At 46.2% G+C, this 17277-nt stretch overlaps 1 protein-coding gene across 9 annotated transcripts in view; it reads left to right on the forward strand.

Moving 5' to 3' along the window:
* Positions 1 to 17277, forward strand: part of CSDE1 (cold shock domain containing E1) — a 1051746-nt gene that overhangs the window by 682045 nt on the left and 352424 nt on the right. For all 9 annotated transcript variants that reach the window (XR_013594894.1, XM_078644375.1, XM_078644374.1 and 6 more), the window contains one exon: positions 9443 to 9555. Coding sequence is in view for 8 of the 9 variants with exons in the window: in XM_078644375.1 (XP_078500501.1) it covers positions 9443 to 9555 (113 nt within the window). In the remaining variant the exon portion in view is untranslated. The remainder of the gene's footprint in view (positions 1 to 9442; positions 9556 to 17277) is intronic.

Genomic DNA, 17277 nt, shown 5'->3' on the forward strand with positions numbered 1-17277 from the left:
TCCCAACGCCGGTGCCTGTATTGCCTTGGGGCCGACCATGAAGACAAGTCGGGCCTTGACACCGAAGGCTAGGCGGGAGCGGTCCCATAAGCGCCTTGTGCTCCGGCAGTCGGCCCCGCGCCGTTCACGGTCCAGGTCGAGGTCGAAGGACCGGTCGCGGGGTCAGTCATCGCAGCTCGACGAGTCAACACCATTCGTTGGGCTCCAAGTCCTCCGGTAAGAGGCACAAGAAGTCGAAGAGACGACATCACCCTTCCGACTCCCCGGACATGCGGCCGGGGGTTCGGGCGACACCGACACGCGGCTCCGCCGGAGCTGCAGGCACCGCTGCCAGCTCCACACCCGCCGGTCCCTCGGCTGAACGTGACGCCGGAGGAGATCGATGCCTTCCTCAATGCCATGAGGTCGCTCTCTCCTCCGTCTGGTCCTGCTGTGGCGCCTTCGGGCTCCGAAGCCCAAGCGAGCAGGGTGCTTCGGCCCCGGCTCCGTCGGGTGCTTCGGTGCGTCCCGACCCCCGCAGGGCCCCACCGGATCCGGGTCGCCGCTGGTCGACCTTACGAATCCGGCGTCGGACCGGCGTCGCTCGAGGCCGCATTCCATGCAGAGAGAAGAGCAATTCTTCTATGATCCGGCACCATCCTTTGCACCTGATTATCAGGAGATGGGACGCGAGGGGGATTGGGAGTGGTCTAATGACCCTCTGGCACGAGAGTGCTAGTCATATCAGGACTGGGCAGTGGATCTAGGGGAGGCCAGTGGTTTGGACACTTCGCCGAACACTGGCTTTGTCTCCCCTCCTACCATGGCTACGGAGGAGGGGGCGGCTTACAGCGTGGTGCTGATGAGGGCGGCCAAGGCCTTGGGTCTTGAGCTCCCCGTCGCGGCCGTGAGGACTAACCACCTCACTAAGGTCCTTAAACCGCAGGCAAGCTCTTCAGAGCCTCTACTGCCGTTTAATGAGGCCCTTACTGATGTTCTGTTGGGCACTTGGTCAAGGCCCGCTACAGGTCCTCCTGTAGATCGGAACGTGGCCAAGCTCCACTGCCCGGCCCCGGGCAACCCTAGCTTCCTGTCCACCCACCCCACCCCAGAGAGCCTGGATATCCAGGCCTCTAACTCCCAGACCGCATTCCCGACTGCACCACCTGATCGGGAATACAAAAGGTATGAGCAGTTGGGTACGAAGCTGTACTTCTCACTTAGTTTAGGGTTGCGGTCGGTCAACACCGCTTGCCTTTTCGGCCGTTATACCCACTCTCTGAGGCCCAGGTCAAACTTGCTCAAGCACTTGCGGAAGGGCGGGATGCAGCACGGTATTCTATCCGATGTGGGCTGGATACCACAGACTCTCTGGGCAGGGCGATTTCCACGATGGTGGCGGTTCGCTGCCACGCCTGGCTGCGGTCCGGCAACTTTTCGGCTGATGTCCAGAATTCCCTCCTGGTCATGCCGTTTGATGGCCGTCTCCTCTTTGGCGACAAGGCAAGCGTTTCAAGGACTCCAAGGCTACGGCCAAGTCCTTGGACCTGTCGGGCCAGTGCCAGCAAACTTCTGCCTTTTGCTTCTTTTGTGGCCAAGGAAGGGGCGCCCCCTGACGTCCTGCCAGCCACGGGCCACAGACTAACATCCAGCGCGGCGGCTGGCGTGGTAACCGCTGTGGCGGTGCCAGGGGACAGCGGCAAGGCCAGTCCACATCCACTCCCGCAGCATCTGCCTCAAAGCCTTCCTAGTCCGAGCTTTCAGGCCCATTCGATGCCAGTGGGGGGCAGGGTTCGCCATCTACTCCTCCACTGGCACTCCATCACATCGGACAGGTGGGTGCTGCAAATCGTCCGAAGGGGCTACTCCCTCCCCTTCGAGGCGACCCCTCCAGCCATGCCACCGCAGTACCACCGCGTGTCGGGGGATCACTTGCAACTTCTGAAAGAGCAAGTTACAGCCTTCTTGAACAAGGCGGCCGTCAAGCGCGTTCCTGGGCCAGAAGTAGGGTGTGATTGTTACTCCCACTACTTTCTGGTTCCCAAGAAGGGCAAAGAGGGCATACGCCCTATCTTGGACCTGCAGAACGTCAACGTCTTCCTCCGGAAGGAGAAGTTCAAGATGCTGACTTTGGCTCAGGTCTTAGCTGCCCTAGACCCACAAAACTGGATGGTAGCGTTGGACTTGCAGGACGCATATTTTCACATCCCCGTCCTGCCGGCCCACCGGTGTTACCTGTGGTTCATGGTAAGCCACGAGCACTTCCAGTTTACCATGCTCCCCTTCGGCCTTACCGGCATCCCTCGGGTGTTAATGAAAGTGATGGCGGTGGTCGAAGCGCATCTGCGCAGATTAGGGGTATCAGTCTTCCCCTATCTCGACGACTGGTTGTTGAAGGCGGGCTCGCCCCAAACAGTCTTCGACCACCTCCAAACTATGACCGACCTCCTGCACCTGCTGGGGTTCTCCATCAATGTGCCGAAGTCACACCTGTGTCCCTCTCAGAAGCTCCTCTTCATCGGAGCGGTTCTAGACTCTGAGCAGTTTCAGGTTTATCCTCCCGAACGGCGGGTTCGGGATATTCAGGCTCTGATTCCGATCTTTCAGCCTTTATCCCGAGTCTCGGTCAGGTTGACGCTGCGGCTACTTGGGCTGATGGCCTCTTGCATCCTTCTTGAGCTGATGGCCTCTTGCATCCTTCTGGTGCATCACGCCAGGTGGCGGATGCAGGCTCTGCAGTGGGACCTGAAGTTTCAGTGGGCCCAGCATCAGGGCAACCTGTCCGACCATGTCCTGATCTCGGAGGGCACTGCGAGACAGTTGCAGTGGTGGCTCACGGACCGCAATTGTGGTAACGGCAGATCCCTCTCCCTACCCCAACCGGAGCACGTAGTAGTGACTGATGTGTCCCTCCTGGGCTGGTGTGCCACTTGGGAGAGGCCGAGATCAGAGACCTCTGGTCTCCAACGGAGTCCCAGCTCCATATCAACCTTCTGGAGCTGTGGGCGATCTGTCTTGCACTAAATCATTCCTTTCCTCTGTCCAGGGAAGTGTAGTGCAGGTGTTCACGGACAACACCACCGCCATGTGGTACTGCAACAAACAGGACTGGGTGGGGTCGTGGACCCTTTGTCAGGACGCTCTGCGCCTCTTGCAATGGCTGGAACACCAGGACGTCACCCTGGTGGTTCAACACCTGGCAGGTTCCCTGAACGCTAGGGCAGACAAACTCAGCCGCCGGTGCATGATGGATCACGAATGGCGTCTGAACTCGGACTTGGCGCAAGGCCTTTTTCAGCGATGGGGAGAGCCTTGGTTAGATCTATTTGCCACCGAAGAGAACGCGCAATGTCATCAGTTCTGCGCGTTGGAATTTCCAAGGCGGTACTCGCTCGGAGACGCTTTTCGTCGTGAGTGGAGCTGCGGTCTATTGTACGCCTTTCCGCCTATACCACTTCTGCCCAAAGTGCTGAAGAAGATCAGGTGCGACCGGGCCAAAGTCATCCTTGTGGCTCCGGACTGGGCACGAAGATACTAGTATCCCAAGCTACTCAGCATGTCTGTCGAACCGCCGATTTGTCTGCCTCTTCAGGAGGACCTTCTGTCACAGCAGCAGGGGACGGTCCTCCACCCGAACCTGTCCAGTCTCCACTTCCATGCATGGAGTTCGAGCGGCAAAGGTTGAGGCCATTTGACTTGCCTCCTGAGGTCTGTGATGTGATTCTGGCAGCCAGGCGTCCCTCCACAAAATCGGTATACGCCTGCAGGTGGAATAAATTTGTGGCATGGTGCACAGCAAAGGCTGTGGATCCCCTTTCTGCCCCCCTTTCAGAGGTTTTTTTTTTTCTTCTTTCTCTTGCCCAGTAGGGCTCTCCTCTGGGCACTATCAAGGGCTACCTCTCTGCCATTTCAGCCTTTTTAAGGCTACCTGATCAGCCTTCTCTTTTCAGGTCCCCTGTTGTAAATAGATTCTTGAAGGGCATCACTCACATGTTTCCTCCTGTTCCTTTCGTGATGCCTCAGTGGGACTTGAACCTTGTTCTTACTTATTTGATGTGCGCTCCTTCCGAGCCACTTCACAATTGCCCTCTTAGTCTTCTCACTCTTGACTGCCTTCCTGGTTGCCATCACGTCTGCCAGGTGTGCTGCAGGCTCTTTATTCCAAACCTCCTTTCCTTTCTGTCCATCCGGACAAAGTCGTCTTGAGAACGCGTCCCTCTTTCTTGCCCACGGTAGTCACAGCCTTCCACATCGGGCAGTCCATCACATTGCCCGCCTTCTTTCCGCCTCCGCATCCCTCGAAAGAGGAATTGAGGCTCCACCGTCTGGACCCAAAACGTGCACTCTCATTCTATCTGGACCGCACATGCCAGATCCAGGTGGACGACCAGCTCTTTGTTGGTTACGTGGGTGCCAAGAAGGGATGGGCGGTGCACAAACGGACCATCTCTGTGGGTCGTGTTGTGCATGAAGGTATGCTACTTTTTGGCCTAAAAGGAGCCTCCTTGTTCGGCTGAGGGCCCATTCCACTCCGGCCACGGCGGCTACTACTGCCCTGGGTCGGGGAGTCCCCTTGCAGGACATCGGTCAGGCAGCTACGTGGGCCTCGCTGCACACGTTCGCTAGACACTACTGCCTGGACAACCAAGTCCGGAGAGATGGATTTTTCGGCCGTCCCGTTCTCCAGGACCTTCTGGTGTGATCATTGGTTTGCAGACCCACCACCGGGGTTGGTATTGCTGGGGTATCTATTCTAAGATAAGGAATCTAACACTAACCTGTTTCTTTCAGATGTACAAGTTACTTACCTTCGGTAACGATATATCTGTAAGAAACAGTAGTTGGTGTTAGATTCCTTACTGCCCCACCCATCCTCCCCGTTCTGCAAACAGATATCTAGGGTTACGGTTCTTCCCTTTGAGGGACCTAGTTTCATGGCACCAGTGTCGGTTTTTATCATGACTCTGCTTTCCTGGAGCGGAAAAGCTATGTATAAGAACTGACGTCAGCGCGCGAGGGTGTCGTCTAAGTACTCCGTCGCGTTATGCCGCCGACGGACGCGAAGCCGCAGACGGCGCCTACCGATGTACAGGGGTACTGCTACGCAAAACTTTCCGGATCCAGTCTGACGCCAGGGGATATTCTAAGGTAAGGAATCGAACACTAACTACTGTTTCTTACAGATATATCGTTACAGAAGGTAAGTAACTTGTGCATTAGTGTCTTACACTCCTCTGTGTTAGGCCTAGGGTTGCTTGCGCACACTACCACTAATAGAAAACTTTGGGTTTTGCATTGAGCACTGTACACTTTTGAGGAAGCCTTGGACTCTCTGCTTGGTTTTAGCGCCTAGTGATAACCTATACGGAGCCAGCTTCCTACAACTACTATTCACATCAAAGTAAGATTTGGCTTTATTTATTTGCCTGGGGCAGTGTCTTGCTCTCTAGGAGTCTGCACACATACACACCCAACCCAAACCCAGGCCCTTTCCTTGTCTGGGGGGTATACATTTCCTATGAACCCTCCCTACACCTCACCCCCTTTATAACCTAATAACACCTCCCACACCCTAAGTTTTAGTGACTAGCTTGTCAATATTTCTTTCGTTGACAGCTACTCTGCAGTATCTGAAGAATCTGCACTTGGCGAACTGTAAAAAAATACCCCTGTTCAATCAGTATATTGTTGAAACTTGAGCTCTTATGCTCAGGATCACAGACTGCCCACGAAGGAAAATCAGGCTAGGTAATTTATATAACCCTTGAAGCCCAGCCAACTCCTTTTTCTAATCCAATATCTCCAAAAATGACTAATGCATTTACACCAAACCACAAAGCCACTAAAACCATATTCAATGTAGTTCTTTGTTTGATCATTATTTGAAGTCTACCTCCTTTCTGTTCTGTTATTCCAAATTTCATCAGTCTTTTTTTGACTGTGTATACATACTACTACCATTAGAATTGGTCATGTTTTTCCAGTGTTTATTTCCACAGATGCTTCATTGCTTTTTTTTAATAATGAATATGTATATGTAATCAGTTAGACTATAGTTTCCATTATCTGCCAATATTTGTTGACTATGGGTATTTATTTTGGGATGAACCTCCTAACAATATTGTCTTAGATATGTTAAGTTGCTTAGCAAAAGATCTCCTCAAAGAATTTATATCAGGGGTGTTTGTATTTAGAGCTTTTATTGCATGGAAACTAGTATGTTATGGTAAGCAAAGATGATTCATGTAAACATTTTGCATGTGCTAACAGTAGGGTTATGTCTGTTTCTTTTGGATGACTTTCGAAGATGTAATCTAAGCCATCAGGAACATTATCACAGAAGTTGTACAAAATGGCATCAGTGATGTTATATGAGAGTATGTCTATATTCCATTGCACTTCTGAGGTTTCTTTTTAAACATGCTTTCTTATGAGCGAAAGAAACCATTTAGATTTAATCATTTTTTTTATTTGTTGAAAGGTTTCTTCCATGTTTATTAAAATGATGTATTCTTCCCTCCCTATGTAGCAATAGACATAAACTACCCTTATTCAAGTATTAAGTGCCAACTAATATGTGAATAATAATTCACTTTGTAGAATGCCCAGTTGCTTAGGAAGAAGTGTCCCGGTATTAGCTGCTAACAGATTGTCTGATAATTGTCATGTTATGTTAATGGATACTTGGTATAGCGCAACAACTCCTCCATGGAGGGGCATCTTTTTAAATTAAAGTGGATAAAGAATTCTAGAGTTTTGTTGTAAGATAAGTGAAGGAACTGTTCCATCTTCTAGCTTTATGAACCATAGGGACTTGCAACTATTTAAAATGTGTTGGCTCTAAGGGTCCTAACTTGAGGGTAAGGTTAAAGTCTGTTACTTAAGTACAGAGGTCCTTTCTGGTTGAAAGCTCTGTAGGCAAGGGTTTGTGCCTTCAACTGGAATGCACTTGACCACTAGCAATCACTGCAGGTGTTTCAAATAAGTTGTAACTGACTGCTGAAAAGGAATTTTCAGAATCAGCAGAGCAGATGCATTTTGAATAATCTGGAGATGTTGAATCAAATTATCCCGAAAGCTGAAGTACAAGCTATTGGCATAATAGTACAATAGTATATTTTTATCTTTGTTAAAAAAAATATTCCGGGCTCCTACATGTTCACCAGACTATTTATTGCTCATTAATGTAATGAAGCTACCCTTAGTTGCAAAATTACTCTTTTTAGGTGGTCACCCAGAGTTTTTCATGTTTTTGAAACTCACCTGCTGGTAATCTTGAACTCTTAACACTGGGATACTGCTGTCCACTGTATGCGCTCTGACACTTAAAACATGTTGAAAATTGCTTAAAACTTGATTGTCACATTTGTCTGTACCATAAAGCCATAATGTCTGCCGCAGAAATACATGCATGGTATTAAGTACACTTGTGCACTGTGCCAACTACTGTGTTTTATCTCCCTAAAGTGCACCTTGCTGATCACAAGGTACAGTGCATTATAGGAGTGTGACTCGTGAACTTAGAAATGGCATGTGACTACACCTAAAACGTCATTGTCATGAGTCTGGGTCTACATAGCACATAGGAAAGGACAAAATATAACTTATGAACGTTATTACCTTGGCTCTGTACCAGTTACGTACCCCATTCAAAGACACCTCTTATATTTAATAAATATCCCATCTAACGGTGAAGCCAGATTTTTTATTAAATATATGGGCATTGTAACTTTTAGAAAGTTTACTTTACCCTGCTTCGAACATCTGGAGAATAATACTGTACTTGACCGCAATTGGGTGTGATGTTTTCTAGTGCTAAGGCTATGGTCTTGGAGTGGGGGGGGGGGGGGGTGCTTTCCTTCCCTGGCAGTAATGTCAGTTGGGGTGGCTCAGAAACTTAACTTTCAAAGGGCATACCCCATTACAAGCAAATGTAATGTGACACTTGGAAAGCCGCAGCTTTTGTCCCCATAGTAATGCTGTACCCAAACCCAGTGGGGGATAAAATTACCTGCACAACCAGTTTTGGGTGGCCACAGAGAAGAGCATGGCTCATTACCCTGACCATGTTTCTGGGTAGGCACACAAGCTTTGCACCAAGGGTGAAGGTTTTTCCCCCATCTTGGATTTTGAGAGAGGCACTGTGCAGTTGTTTGCGGTAGGGTAAACGGGAACTGCTGAAAAAGTGAATAGGGTTGCCCCTCGAACATTTATCCCATTGGTTAGGGAGTGGCCAGGAGGCACTCCTACCCACTACCTGGTGCCAGACATGAATTCGACATCCTGAGGAACCCTTCTGAGAACACTGTCTAGATCTGCAGAAAGTCATAAGAGGACTAGACCTGCTGTCTGTCCTGTGAGGAGCCCTGCTCCCACTTGTACTCTGGAAAAAGATTAACTCTACGGATCAGTTGACTAGACTTACTGTGTAGTTAAAGGGACAGAACAAGCTGCAAGAGGTCTTTTCCTGGAAACGCCCAGTTGCCTTGGCCTCTGCTGTTGGCCTCTGCCTGACAACCTGAGATTCTTCAAGTTCCCAATCCTGATGTCCTCTCTGTCTTACAAGTGTACTCCTGTGGTTATTTGAGTGCTGGAAGACAGTTTGGGAACTATGATTATCCTACAGAGGTGTAGGAAAAAGTATCCCTTTGGCAGCTTCACAGCTTTGGATTGAATTGCAGCTTTGTCATGCTGAAAGCTCCTAGCAGCTGGAAGTCAGTTTCTGCTTTGTGAATTTGATTTTTTTTCCCCACTTGTATCCAGTGAGGACTCCATTTTGGTATGCCTCATTTTGCTCCTAGATCCTGTTGTACCACTTCCATACAGTATCGCTGGAGCTTTGTGGTTTTTGGGCGCTATTTTCATCTAAACTTTAAGAATTCTTACCCCCTTATTCGATTTTTGGTTATCTTATTTTCCTCAAAACATTATTCTCTTTATTTTAAGTGTTTGTGTAATTTGATTAGTTTGTGTGACGTTTACTACTGTGTATGATTTAGGACACATTATTAGGGATTGAGCACAGGTTTATTTAATTTGTGTGACATCTAGCAGGTGATGGTTTTTATCCTTTGAGGTGGACTCTTGTCCACCTGCAAATCCACTGTCTTGCACCCTTGATAGAGAACTAGTATTACAGGTAAGTAATTGTATTGCCTTTGGTATTGCATGTATGAAGAGTTGCACACATACCATTAGAGCGTTGTCTAGCTGTATGTTCCAGTGTATTTACACCAAAGTGCTTTGAGAGGAAACTGACAACGATCAGCTGTTACAAATAGGAATTCATGTTTGTGATCTGTTTTGAGATTTCATTGTATCATAATAAACAGTGAAAATTTGTATTCTAAGAGCCTGTAGTATTTAGAGTTTCATTACTGTTTGAGTATTGATTCATAAATGTTGCAACCAGTTACTCCGTCCTGCTAACAAGACATGATATGGATGTACATTTTTCTTATAGTGAATTCTGCGGAGATGTTGATAGCCTAAACTTAGGAGATGTTGTAGAGTACAGTTTGTCTAAAGGAAAAGGGAATAAAGTCAGCGCTGAAAGGGTTAACAAAACAAATGCAGGTAAGAAGGAAGTTTTTTTGCTTGACATAATTTAAGAGGAGCCAAATGTAATATATACAGATGATATTACGAATCTTTCTAATTAACTTTATGGTGACATCCTCCTGGTTTGAAACACTAGGTATCATATTCAAGATGGAAATTGGATTTGATTCCTAATCTTTTATTTTGCGTGTAAATGGTAACTGTACTATTAGAGACGTTAAACACTTTGAAAATGGCTGTTGCCACTTTGGGTCAAATTTTCACAGATCAGTTTAGGGTTGGTACTTTGCCCTTGCGGTGGTTTACAAGTAAATGGGATACTGCCTCTAGCAATAAGTGCCAGCACTATAAAGATCAGATAGAAGATATAGACCACTTCTTTTGCCCGTTTTACCATAAGCCAAGAAGTACCTGGTTGAAACCTGTGTGTAAGCTTATGGGCACTAGTTCAGCAATGGTAGCAAAGCGATTGTTGATATCTGACCCCACTCATTACGTAGTCATAGGAGTTGCTAAGTTTCTGAGTTGGGCATGGGTCTTGCGTGCAACAAAGGGTGGGTAAAGTCATCATGTAAGGTCCCTGATTTCACATCTACATAGTATTTCTCAATGTGTTTTTTTAAAAATAGATTTTACAGTTATTATGCTAAAGTATGTCCTATGTCTTTTTAATGGGTTAGATTTAATACATTTTTTTATTGATCTTAATAATGTCAAAAGTCACTGTATATGTATGTATTTATTAATGTGATGGTGTAGTAACTGTGAACTTATATTTTTTTAACGCTGGATTATTATTAATGGATGATATTTGTAATATTGCATTTTTTTTATAACTGTCTTTTTATGATTAAGAATCGCAATAGAGACTTATGAAATGATGATATCCTTTTGGGGCCCCAGTTTTATGCACCAGTGGTCAGTGTCTTGCATGGCTCTGCGTTTCTAGCGCGGAAAGTAGTGTACAAAACTAACATCAGTGCTTGAGGGCCGCGTCTAAGTAGCTACCACAACGTCGTCCTGACGACCACGACGGACGCGGAGAAGTACTGCTCTGACGAAAAAACTGACGGATTCAGTCTGACACCTGGGGGTAATTCTATGGTAAATAATCTACAACTAACTAATGTTTCTTACAGATATATTGTTACCGAAGGTAAGTAACTTGTTCAACGGGTAGGTACTTCACCCAGAACCAGAGAGTTAGGCCTAGCGGCATGGCTCATGAGGACTTAGAATTCACACATCTCAAACTACCAGAAATCACAATGGCTGTTCTAAGAGAAGCCAGGAAATCAACAACAAGAAAATGTAATACAGCTAAATGGAAAATATATACACAATGGTGCCTTAAAAAGATATTTCAAAGAAGATTACAAAAGAAAGAACTGTGCTAAAGTACTTAACACATATACTACAAAGTAAATTTTGCTCTACATCACTAAAAATATACTTCGCAGCAATTGTATTGTATACAAGAGGCTAAACTTGGAAAAGTTTCTTCACTTCACATGTAGTCAAAAGGATCCTAGCGGGGGCAAAAAGAATTGCACTTCCACATGGAACCTGAACATAGTTCTAACACAGATGATGAAAGCACTGTTCAATCCACTACACAAAGCAACGCCACAAACGCTCACAACTGCCTTTTTAGTGGCAATAACATCCCTACGTAGAGTTAGCAAACTACACTAACACTACAGGAACCTTACTTCCAAATACATAGTAACAGGATTGTCATGAGGACAGATCCTCAATTCATTCCAATGGTGGTATCAAAATTCCACATAAATCAAAGAGTACAAATACCAAGTTTCTTTCAAAATCCAAAGGACCAGAGCAGACAAAGCTATGCACACTTGACGCAAGAAAAGCAGTCATGTACTGCATTGAAAGAATTAAGGAATACAGGAAAACAAAAGTTATTTGTATCCTTTGCAAGCAGTTTTCTGGGAAGACCAGTAACCAAAAACACTATTGCAAGATGGATAGCGCAAGCCATGTAATTATGCTACAGGAAAGCAGGACAAGCCTTATGAGGTGCCCCACGGGCACATTCAACAAGAAAGATAGGAGCAACTATTGCATTTCTAGCTAACACTACAATTAAAGACATCTGCATGGCTGCAACATGGTCTTCGGTGCACACATTCTCAAAGCATTACTGTGTGGACATTCAAATGAAAAAAGAAGCACAAATAGAACAAAAAGTCTTACAACATCTATTCACCAACCAAAGTTCATCTTCCACCCAGCCACCACAAGACTAGTAAACTGCTACGAATTATATGCACAGCATGTAAATCTAGAAAAGATTCGCACTGCAATACGAATTGTTTCTTACCTGTCTGTGTAGTTTTGCAGTTTGAAGAATTTTCTGGATTCACTAGCGAACCCACCCTCTTTTGCCAAGAAAGATGACAATAGGAGGAGAGAAAACAAAAATCCGAAGATCGCGACCAAAGGTGGGAGCTTCTGGAGGAAGCATGTCGACATAACAGAAGGACACCAAATGGTGGTACTTCGACACACAAAAACAAGCATTTGCAATGCAATAGGTCTCGCATTTGCAAGAGTTTGCGTTATTGGCATTGTAAATGACAATGCCTTTCATTTATGTGCTTACCCACTGATGTGCAGATCTGCATGCACCGAAAAGCAGACAAAAAGAATGAGGGAAATATAATCAAATGTTGAAAGGTGTGGTGCAGCGGCCAGGGCAGCTGACTTCGGAGCACAGGGTTCACGGTTCGATCCCCGGTTCCGGCGGCAGCTCAGCTCCATGTGACTCTGGGCAATAGCTCACTTAATTTCCACGACGGCCCCCAGCGCTTTGAGACCCGTAAGGGTGAGTAGTTCACCCTTTACAGATACAGATTTACATTTAACTAATGCAAGTCTTCTGACTAAAAGCCAACCCCGACTGGCGTCTCACAGGTGTCATGGTCTATGAGCCATTGTGTTTGTTCGGTTTTGCAATCCAGATGGAAATTGTATGTAGCATATAAACGAAAGTCTTTATTAAACTGACATTTTAAAAAGCATAGCAAGCTCTTACACATTCATCACCCACAAAAGTAATTTTAGTCTGTGTAAACGTATCAAATTACTGGTACCTAAGCACATCAGTGAAGTAAGGTATTCGCTACTGTGGCTCGATTTTAAAGATGGGTAAACAAATACTAGGGGCATGCGAAAAACAACAAAACGTCAAAGAAATTATAGTACAAAAACGTTGTACAAATAGGTCACAGTGGTGCTTTAATTTGGCATTTCACAACCCCATTTATCTATTCAGTACTTCTCCGGACTCCCTTTCACGGATTGAAGGTCAACATGGGTTATATTTAGCAAAATTAAAGAACAGGAAGAGAAGTTGCATTTTTACAGTTTTATAAAAGAATGTGTTTACTTCTTTATAAACATTAACTGTTTTCAAACAAGCTGTGTGTGGGCCAGTAAACTAGGACATGGTTTAAGCCTGTTATGCAAGTGCTGTTTTTTTTTTTATAATCAATAGAGACAAAGCAAGCCATTTCTTCCACCTCTGGAAAAAAAAACGCACCTTCCCTACAAAGGTGGCATTTGAGTGCAGATAGACAAAGCCAAGAACGTTTGACTCATGGGCATATTTTTTAAAGTTAATGAAACAGTAAGAGCCATTGCAGAGCTGCGCTCACTGACAGCTAAGAAAGCTATCCCTAAAGAAATCTGTTGCAAAACATGTAGTGCTTAATGCGAGCGCCGTTGTGAACTCGAATGAGGATTCACAAAACGGCGCAAACTATTTAAGTCCATCAGTTGCACTCATGATCAATGACCACTGTGGTGGAGCGAGGATCCTGTGGGAGGCAAGATAGGCAGGTTCTCCGGTGCCACTCCGTGTGAGCCATCTGCGCTGCAGCCCACACTGTGAAATGGGAGGGGTGGGGCAAAACTCTTAAAGTTTGCAGCAGCTAAGTGAGCAAATCTTCTGCCTCTGTAGTCCGTATGGTATGTTAGCAGGGGATCCAGGGATATTGGCGCTACCTACGTCCAGGCAACACAACAGCCATGCTCATGTAGGAAAAGCAATTTGGTGACGATGTGGAACAGACGGAATCACAGTAGATAATATGACAAAGTAAAGGATAAAATATGGATAAACATGAACGAGACAAACGGATAAATATATGATGAATCTAGCATCCAAATTAAATACAGTGCACCAGGGTGTGGAGTGTGAATGTTACTCTCCCCACTTATGGAATTTTTCATGTAGGAAAAGCGCCAAAGCCGTACTTTTGAAAATGGGAACACTGGCGCGATTGTTAAAGCTGGCATTTTTCCGCTTTTAAAAACAAATATTTTCAAAAATTGATTTAGGCGAGCCACGCCTCACAAAAGAAAGGTGTGTGGCTGCTATGTTAAATCCAACACGGTGTGGCACTGTTTAAAGCGCAACATTGCATTTGTGGTGAGCCACGCATAAAGATAGCCGCTTGCTATTCACACATGCTGGAGCCCAGTGACTGACAAGGAGGGAGGGGGTAGTGAGAGCAGAGAGCATGGGGTGGAGGAACATGGAAAGAGACAACCACCAAACCATTAACATCACGGCGATCGTATAAGGGCACAATGTTGATAATGTATGTATGCTTATCACACTTGTAAATTAAATAAAGTATTTTGTAAAAAGGCGACATGCAGCACAATTCAAAGATTGTAAGTTAAAGCGTAACGTATTTGTAGTGAGCAACACATAAAGATAGGCGCCTGCTGTTTACACAAGCTGGAGCCTGGTGACTGGCGAACAGGGAGGGGGAGCAGGGTAGGGAGAGTGAAAACGGAGAGCAATGGTGGAGGAAACAATGAGACCATTAACAGTGCCGCGCTCCGTGAAAGGGCGCCGTGCTGATTATGTATGTGTGTGTGTGTGTGTGTGTGTGATGCTCGACCTCAAAAAAAGTAGTCCCCAAAATAATATATAAGCACTCAGTGTAGGGAAATTGTAGTTGGTCGGTGCTGCTTCCTCCAAAAACGGAAGTGACGTATGGGATCGCCAGCGAACAGTAAGCGAGATAACAGCAATGCTAGAGTTAATGGCAAGCGGCAGGAGAAATTACCCTCAATATTGTATTTACTATAGGTCTTGCGACAGCACAAGCGCTGTCTACACAAGACCTAAAAAGGACAGAAATACTACAATTCCGGACCCAACCACTAGATGACGGAATAATGCACAGCATGTGAATCCAGAAAATTCTTCAAGCTCCAAAACTACACCGAAAGGTAAACTATTCGTTCTAGAAAAATAAGAGCAGGGATTTGCTAATGTCTCAGCGACATAATAAATTGGGACAGTAGCAAATCTTGTGATCCCAAAATCCCCTAAGTGATTGTCCCCAAATTTAAGGAAGGTGAGGACATCATCAGATGGTTATAGATTTTGTTAGAGCTTGTGAAATGAGAAAAGTGAGTAAGTCACACTGGCGGGCATTCCTTTGGTGACTGGTAACTGCAGGGACAGACTCCTGATTACAGGGGCAGATGCTGGGTCTTATAACCTCATGGGGAACACTCTGAGGGCTTTGGACTCACAACTGAGGAATATAGGATTAGATGGGGGGGGGGCTCGCAAATCCAGTGCTGGGTGGACTTCATAGACTACTCAGTTAAGACACTAGATGAATGGTTAACTGGAAATAATGTTCATGATTTCAATGGACTTTACAATCTTTTTATGAGCGAACCTATTTTGAGTAATTGCACTAATGAATTTGCATCAGCATCTGTCAGACCTAGGTCTAATTTCTCCCCCAAGAATTTGGAAAGATTGCAGACCACTTGGTCAAGACTAGGGTAACAAAAACAGCAACTGGGGGTAACCAAAAGAAAGGTGTTACCAGACTTCCCCAGGGGAAAGGGGATGAGAACCCCAAAGACAAAAAGCCAGGGTTTTCTAAAGGGCCCCAAAAACCTGTTTATGGGGTGGGTCCCAAAACTCTTCCCAGTCCATTGGTAGGTACAAAGGGAAAAACTTTGATCCCCAGTAGGCTTGGTGCTTCAACTGTAAGAAGTTGAGACACTCAACTGGAGATGTTACTTGTCCTAACAAGAACCCCCCCCCACCAGTCCTCCTCCAGTTAGTACTGGTGTTGACAATCTCCAGATGGGTTCAACAGTATGCCCGGAGCAAATCCGGGTTCACACTGAAGCCGTTCTAGTCACTGATGATGAAGTTCAGTTACCCACTTTAGCTGTGTGCCCTCCCAACTTAAAGAAGTATTTACAGTCCCCCTGGATAAATGGGACTAGGATAGAAGACCTGAGGGATACTGGTGCCAGTGTCACCAGGGTAAGAGAGACACCGATTTCCCCAGACCAATACCTGATTGGAAAATGTTATCCAGTCAACAACACTGACAGTATGACTACGAACCATGCCATGGCTATGGTATCATTAGACTGTGGGAGGGGGGTGTTTACTGCCTGAAGCAGGTAGTGGCCTCTCCAAAACGCCCAGCTGCCTATCTGCTTGAAAATGACCTGGAGACCTCCGCATGGGCTGAGGTAGAATTGAAAACCCATGCAGCAATGCTGGACATCCTTGGGATTTCGTGTGTCAAGACTAGAGCACAGAGCTGAAAACGGTGAAAAAGAAGTGTTGGAGCCTGGAAGAGTGGTCCAACCATCCAAGAGAAGAAGTGAGAAGACTGGTAAACAAGCTTCTAAACAGCAAAAGATTCAGGACCCCTCTCCTCAGTGAGAAGACTTGGCAGACCCAGAGGGAACTGAGCCCATGGAACTTGACACCTACCAGGTTGAGCTTTTAGGCCCATGACGTCCCACTAGGGAACAACTCTGCCTTGGACAGCAGACCTGTCCAGCTATTAAAAGCCTGAGGCAGCAAGTTACTGCACATGAAAAGGGAAAAGTCGGTGGGACCCACAGAGCCTATTGGGAGGAGAGACTCCTGTATACTGAAGCCAGAGACCCTAACCCTAGAGCCACTAGGAGAGTGGTAGTGCTTAAGAAGTACAGGGAGTTCTTACTCACTTTGGCCCATGACATCCCCCTATATGGGCAAACCAAAACTTGGGAGAGGCTAGTTAGTCACTTTTACTGTCCCCAGATGTCCCAGAAAGTAAAGAAGTTTGTAAGCTCCTGTGTCACCTGTCACTCCAGTGGCAAAACAAGTGGACACCCAAAGCCCCCCTTAATTCCACTGCCAGTGGTTGGGGTTCTCATTGCGAGGGTATGTGTAGACATAGTGGGCCCACTTGAACCTCCCATAGCCTCAGGAAACAAATTTATACTGGTGGTAGTGGATCATGTCACCAGGTATCCTGAAGCGATTCCTCTTAGGACTAGTACTGCTCCTGCAATAGCCAAGGCCCTCATTGGTGTCCTCACTAGGGTAGGGTTTTCAGAGGAGGTGGTGTCAGGCAGAAGGTCAAACTTCATGTCTGCATACCTCACACGTTTGGAAGAAGTGTGAAGTGCAGTACTAGTTTACTACACCCTATCACCCGCAAGAAAGGTACAACAATATATTGAAGGGCATGATCATTGGGCTCCCTAAAAAACTCAATAGGAGATACAACGCCCTCTTGCCATGCTTGCTTTTCGCCTACAGGGAAGTGCCTCAGAAGGGAGTAGGATTTTCCCCCTTTGAACTTCTGTTTGGCCATCCTGTTGGAGGACCACTCTGTCTTGTTAAAGAGGGTTGGGAGAAGCCTCTCCAAGAACCCAAAC

The sequence above is a fragment of the Lissotriton helveticus genome, chromosome 5_1, assembly GCF_964261635.1.
Source record: "Lissotriton helveticus chromosome 5_1, aLisHel1.1, whole genome shotgun sequence".
In the NCBI taxonomy this organism is placed as follows: domain Eukaryota; kingdom Metazoa; phylum Chordata; class Amphibia; order Caudata; family Salamandridae; genus Lissotriton; species Lissotriton helveticus.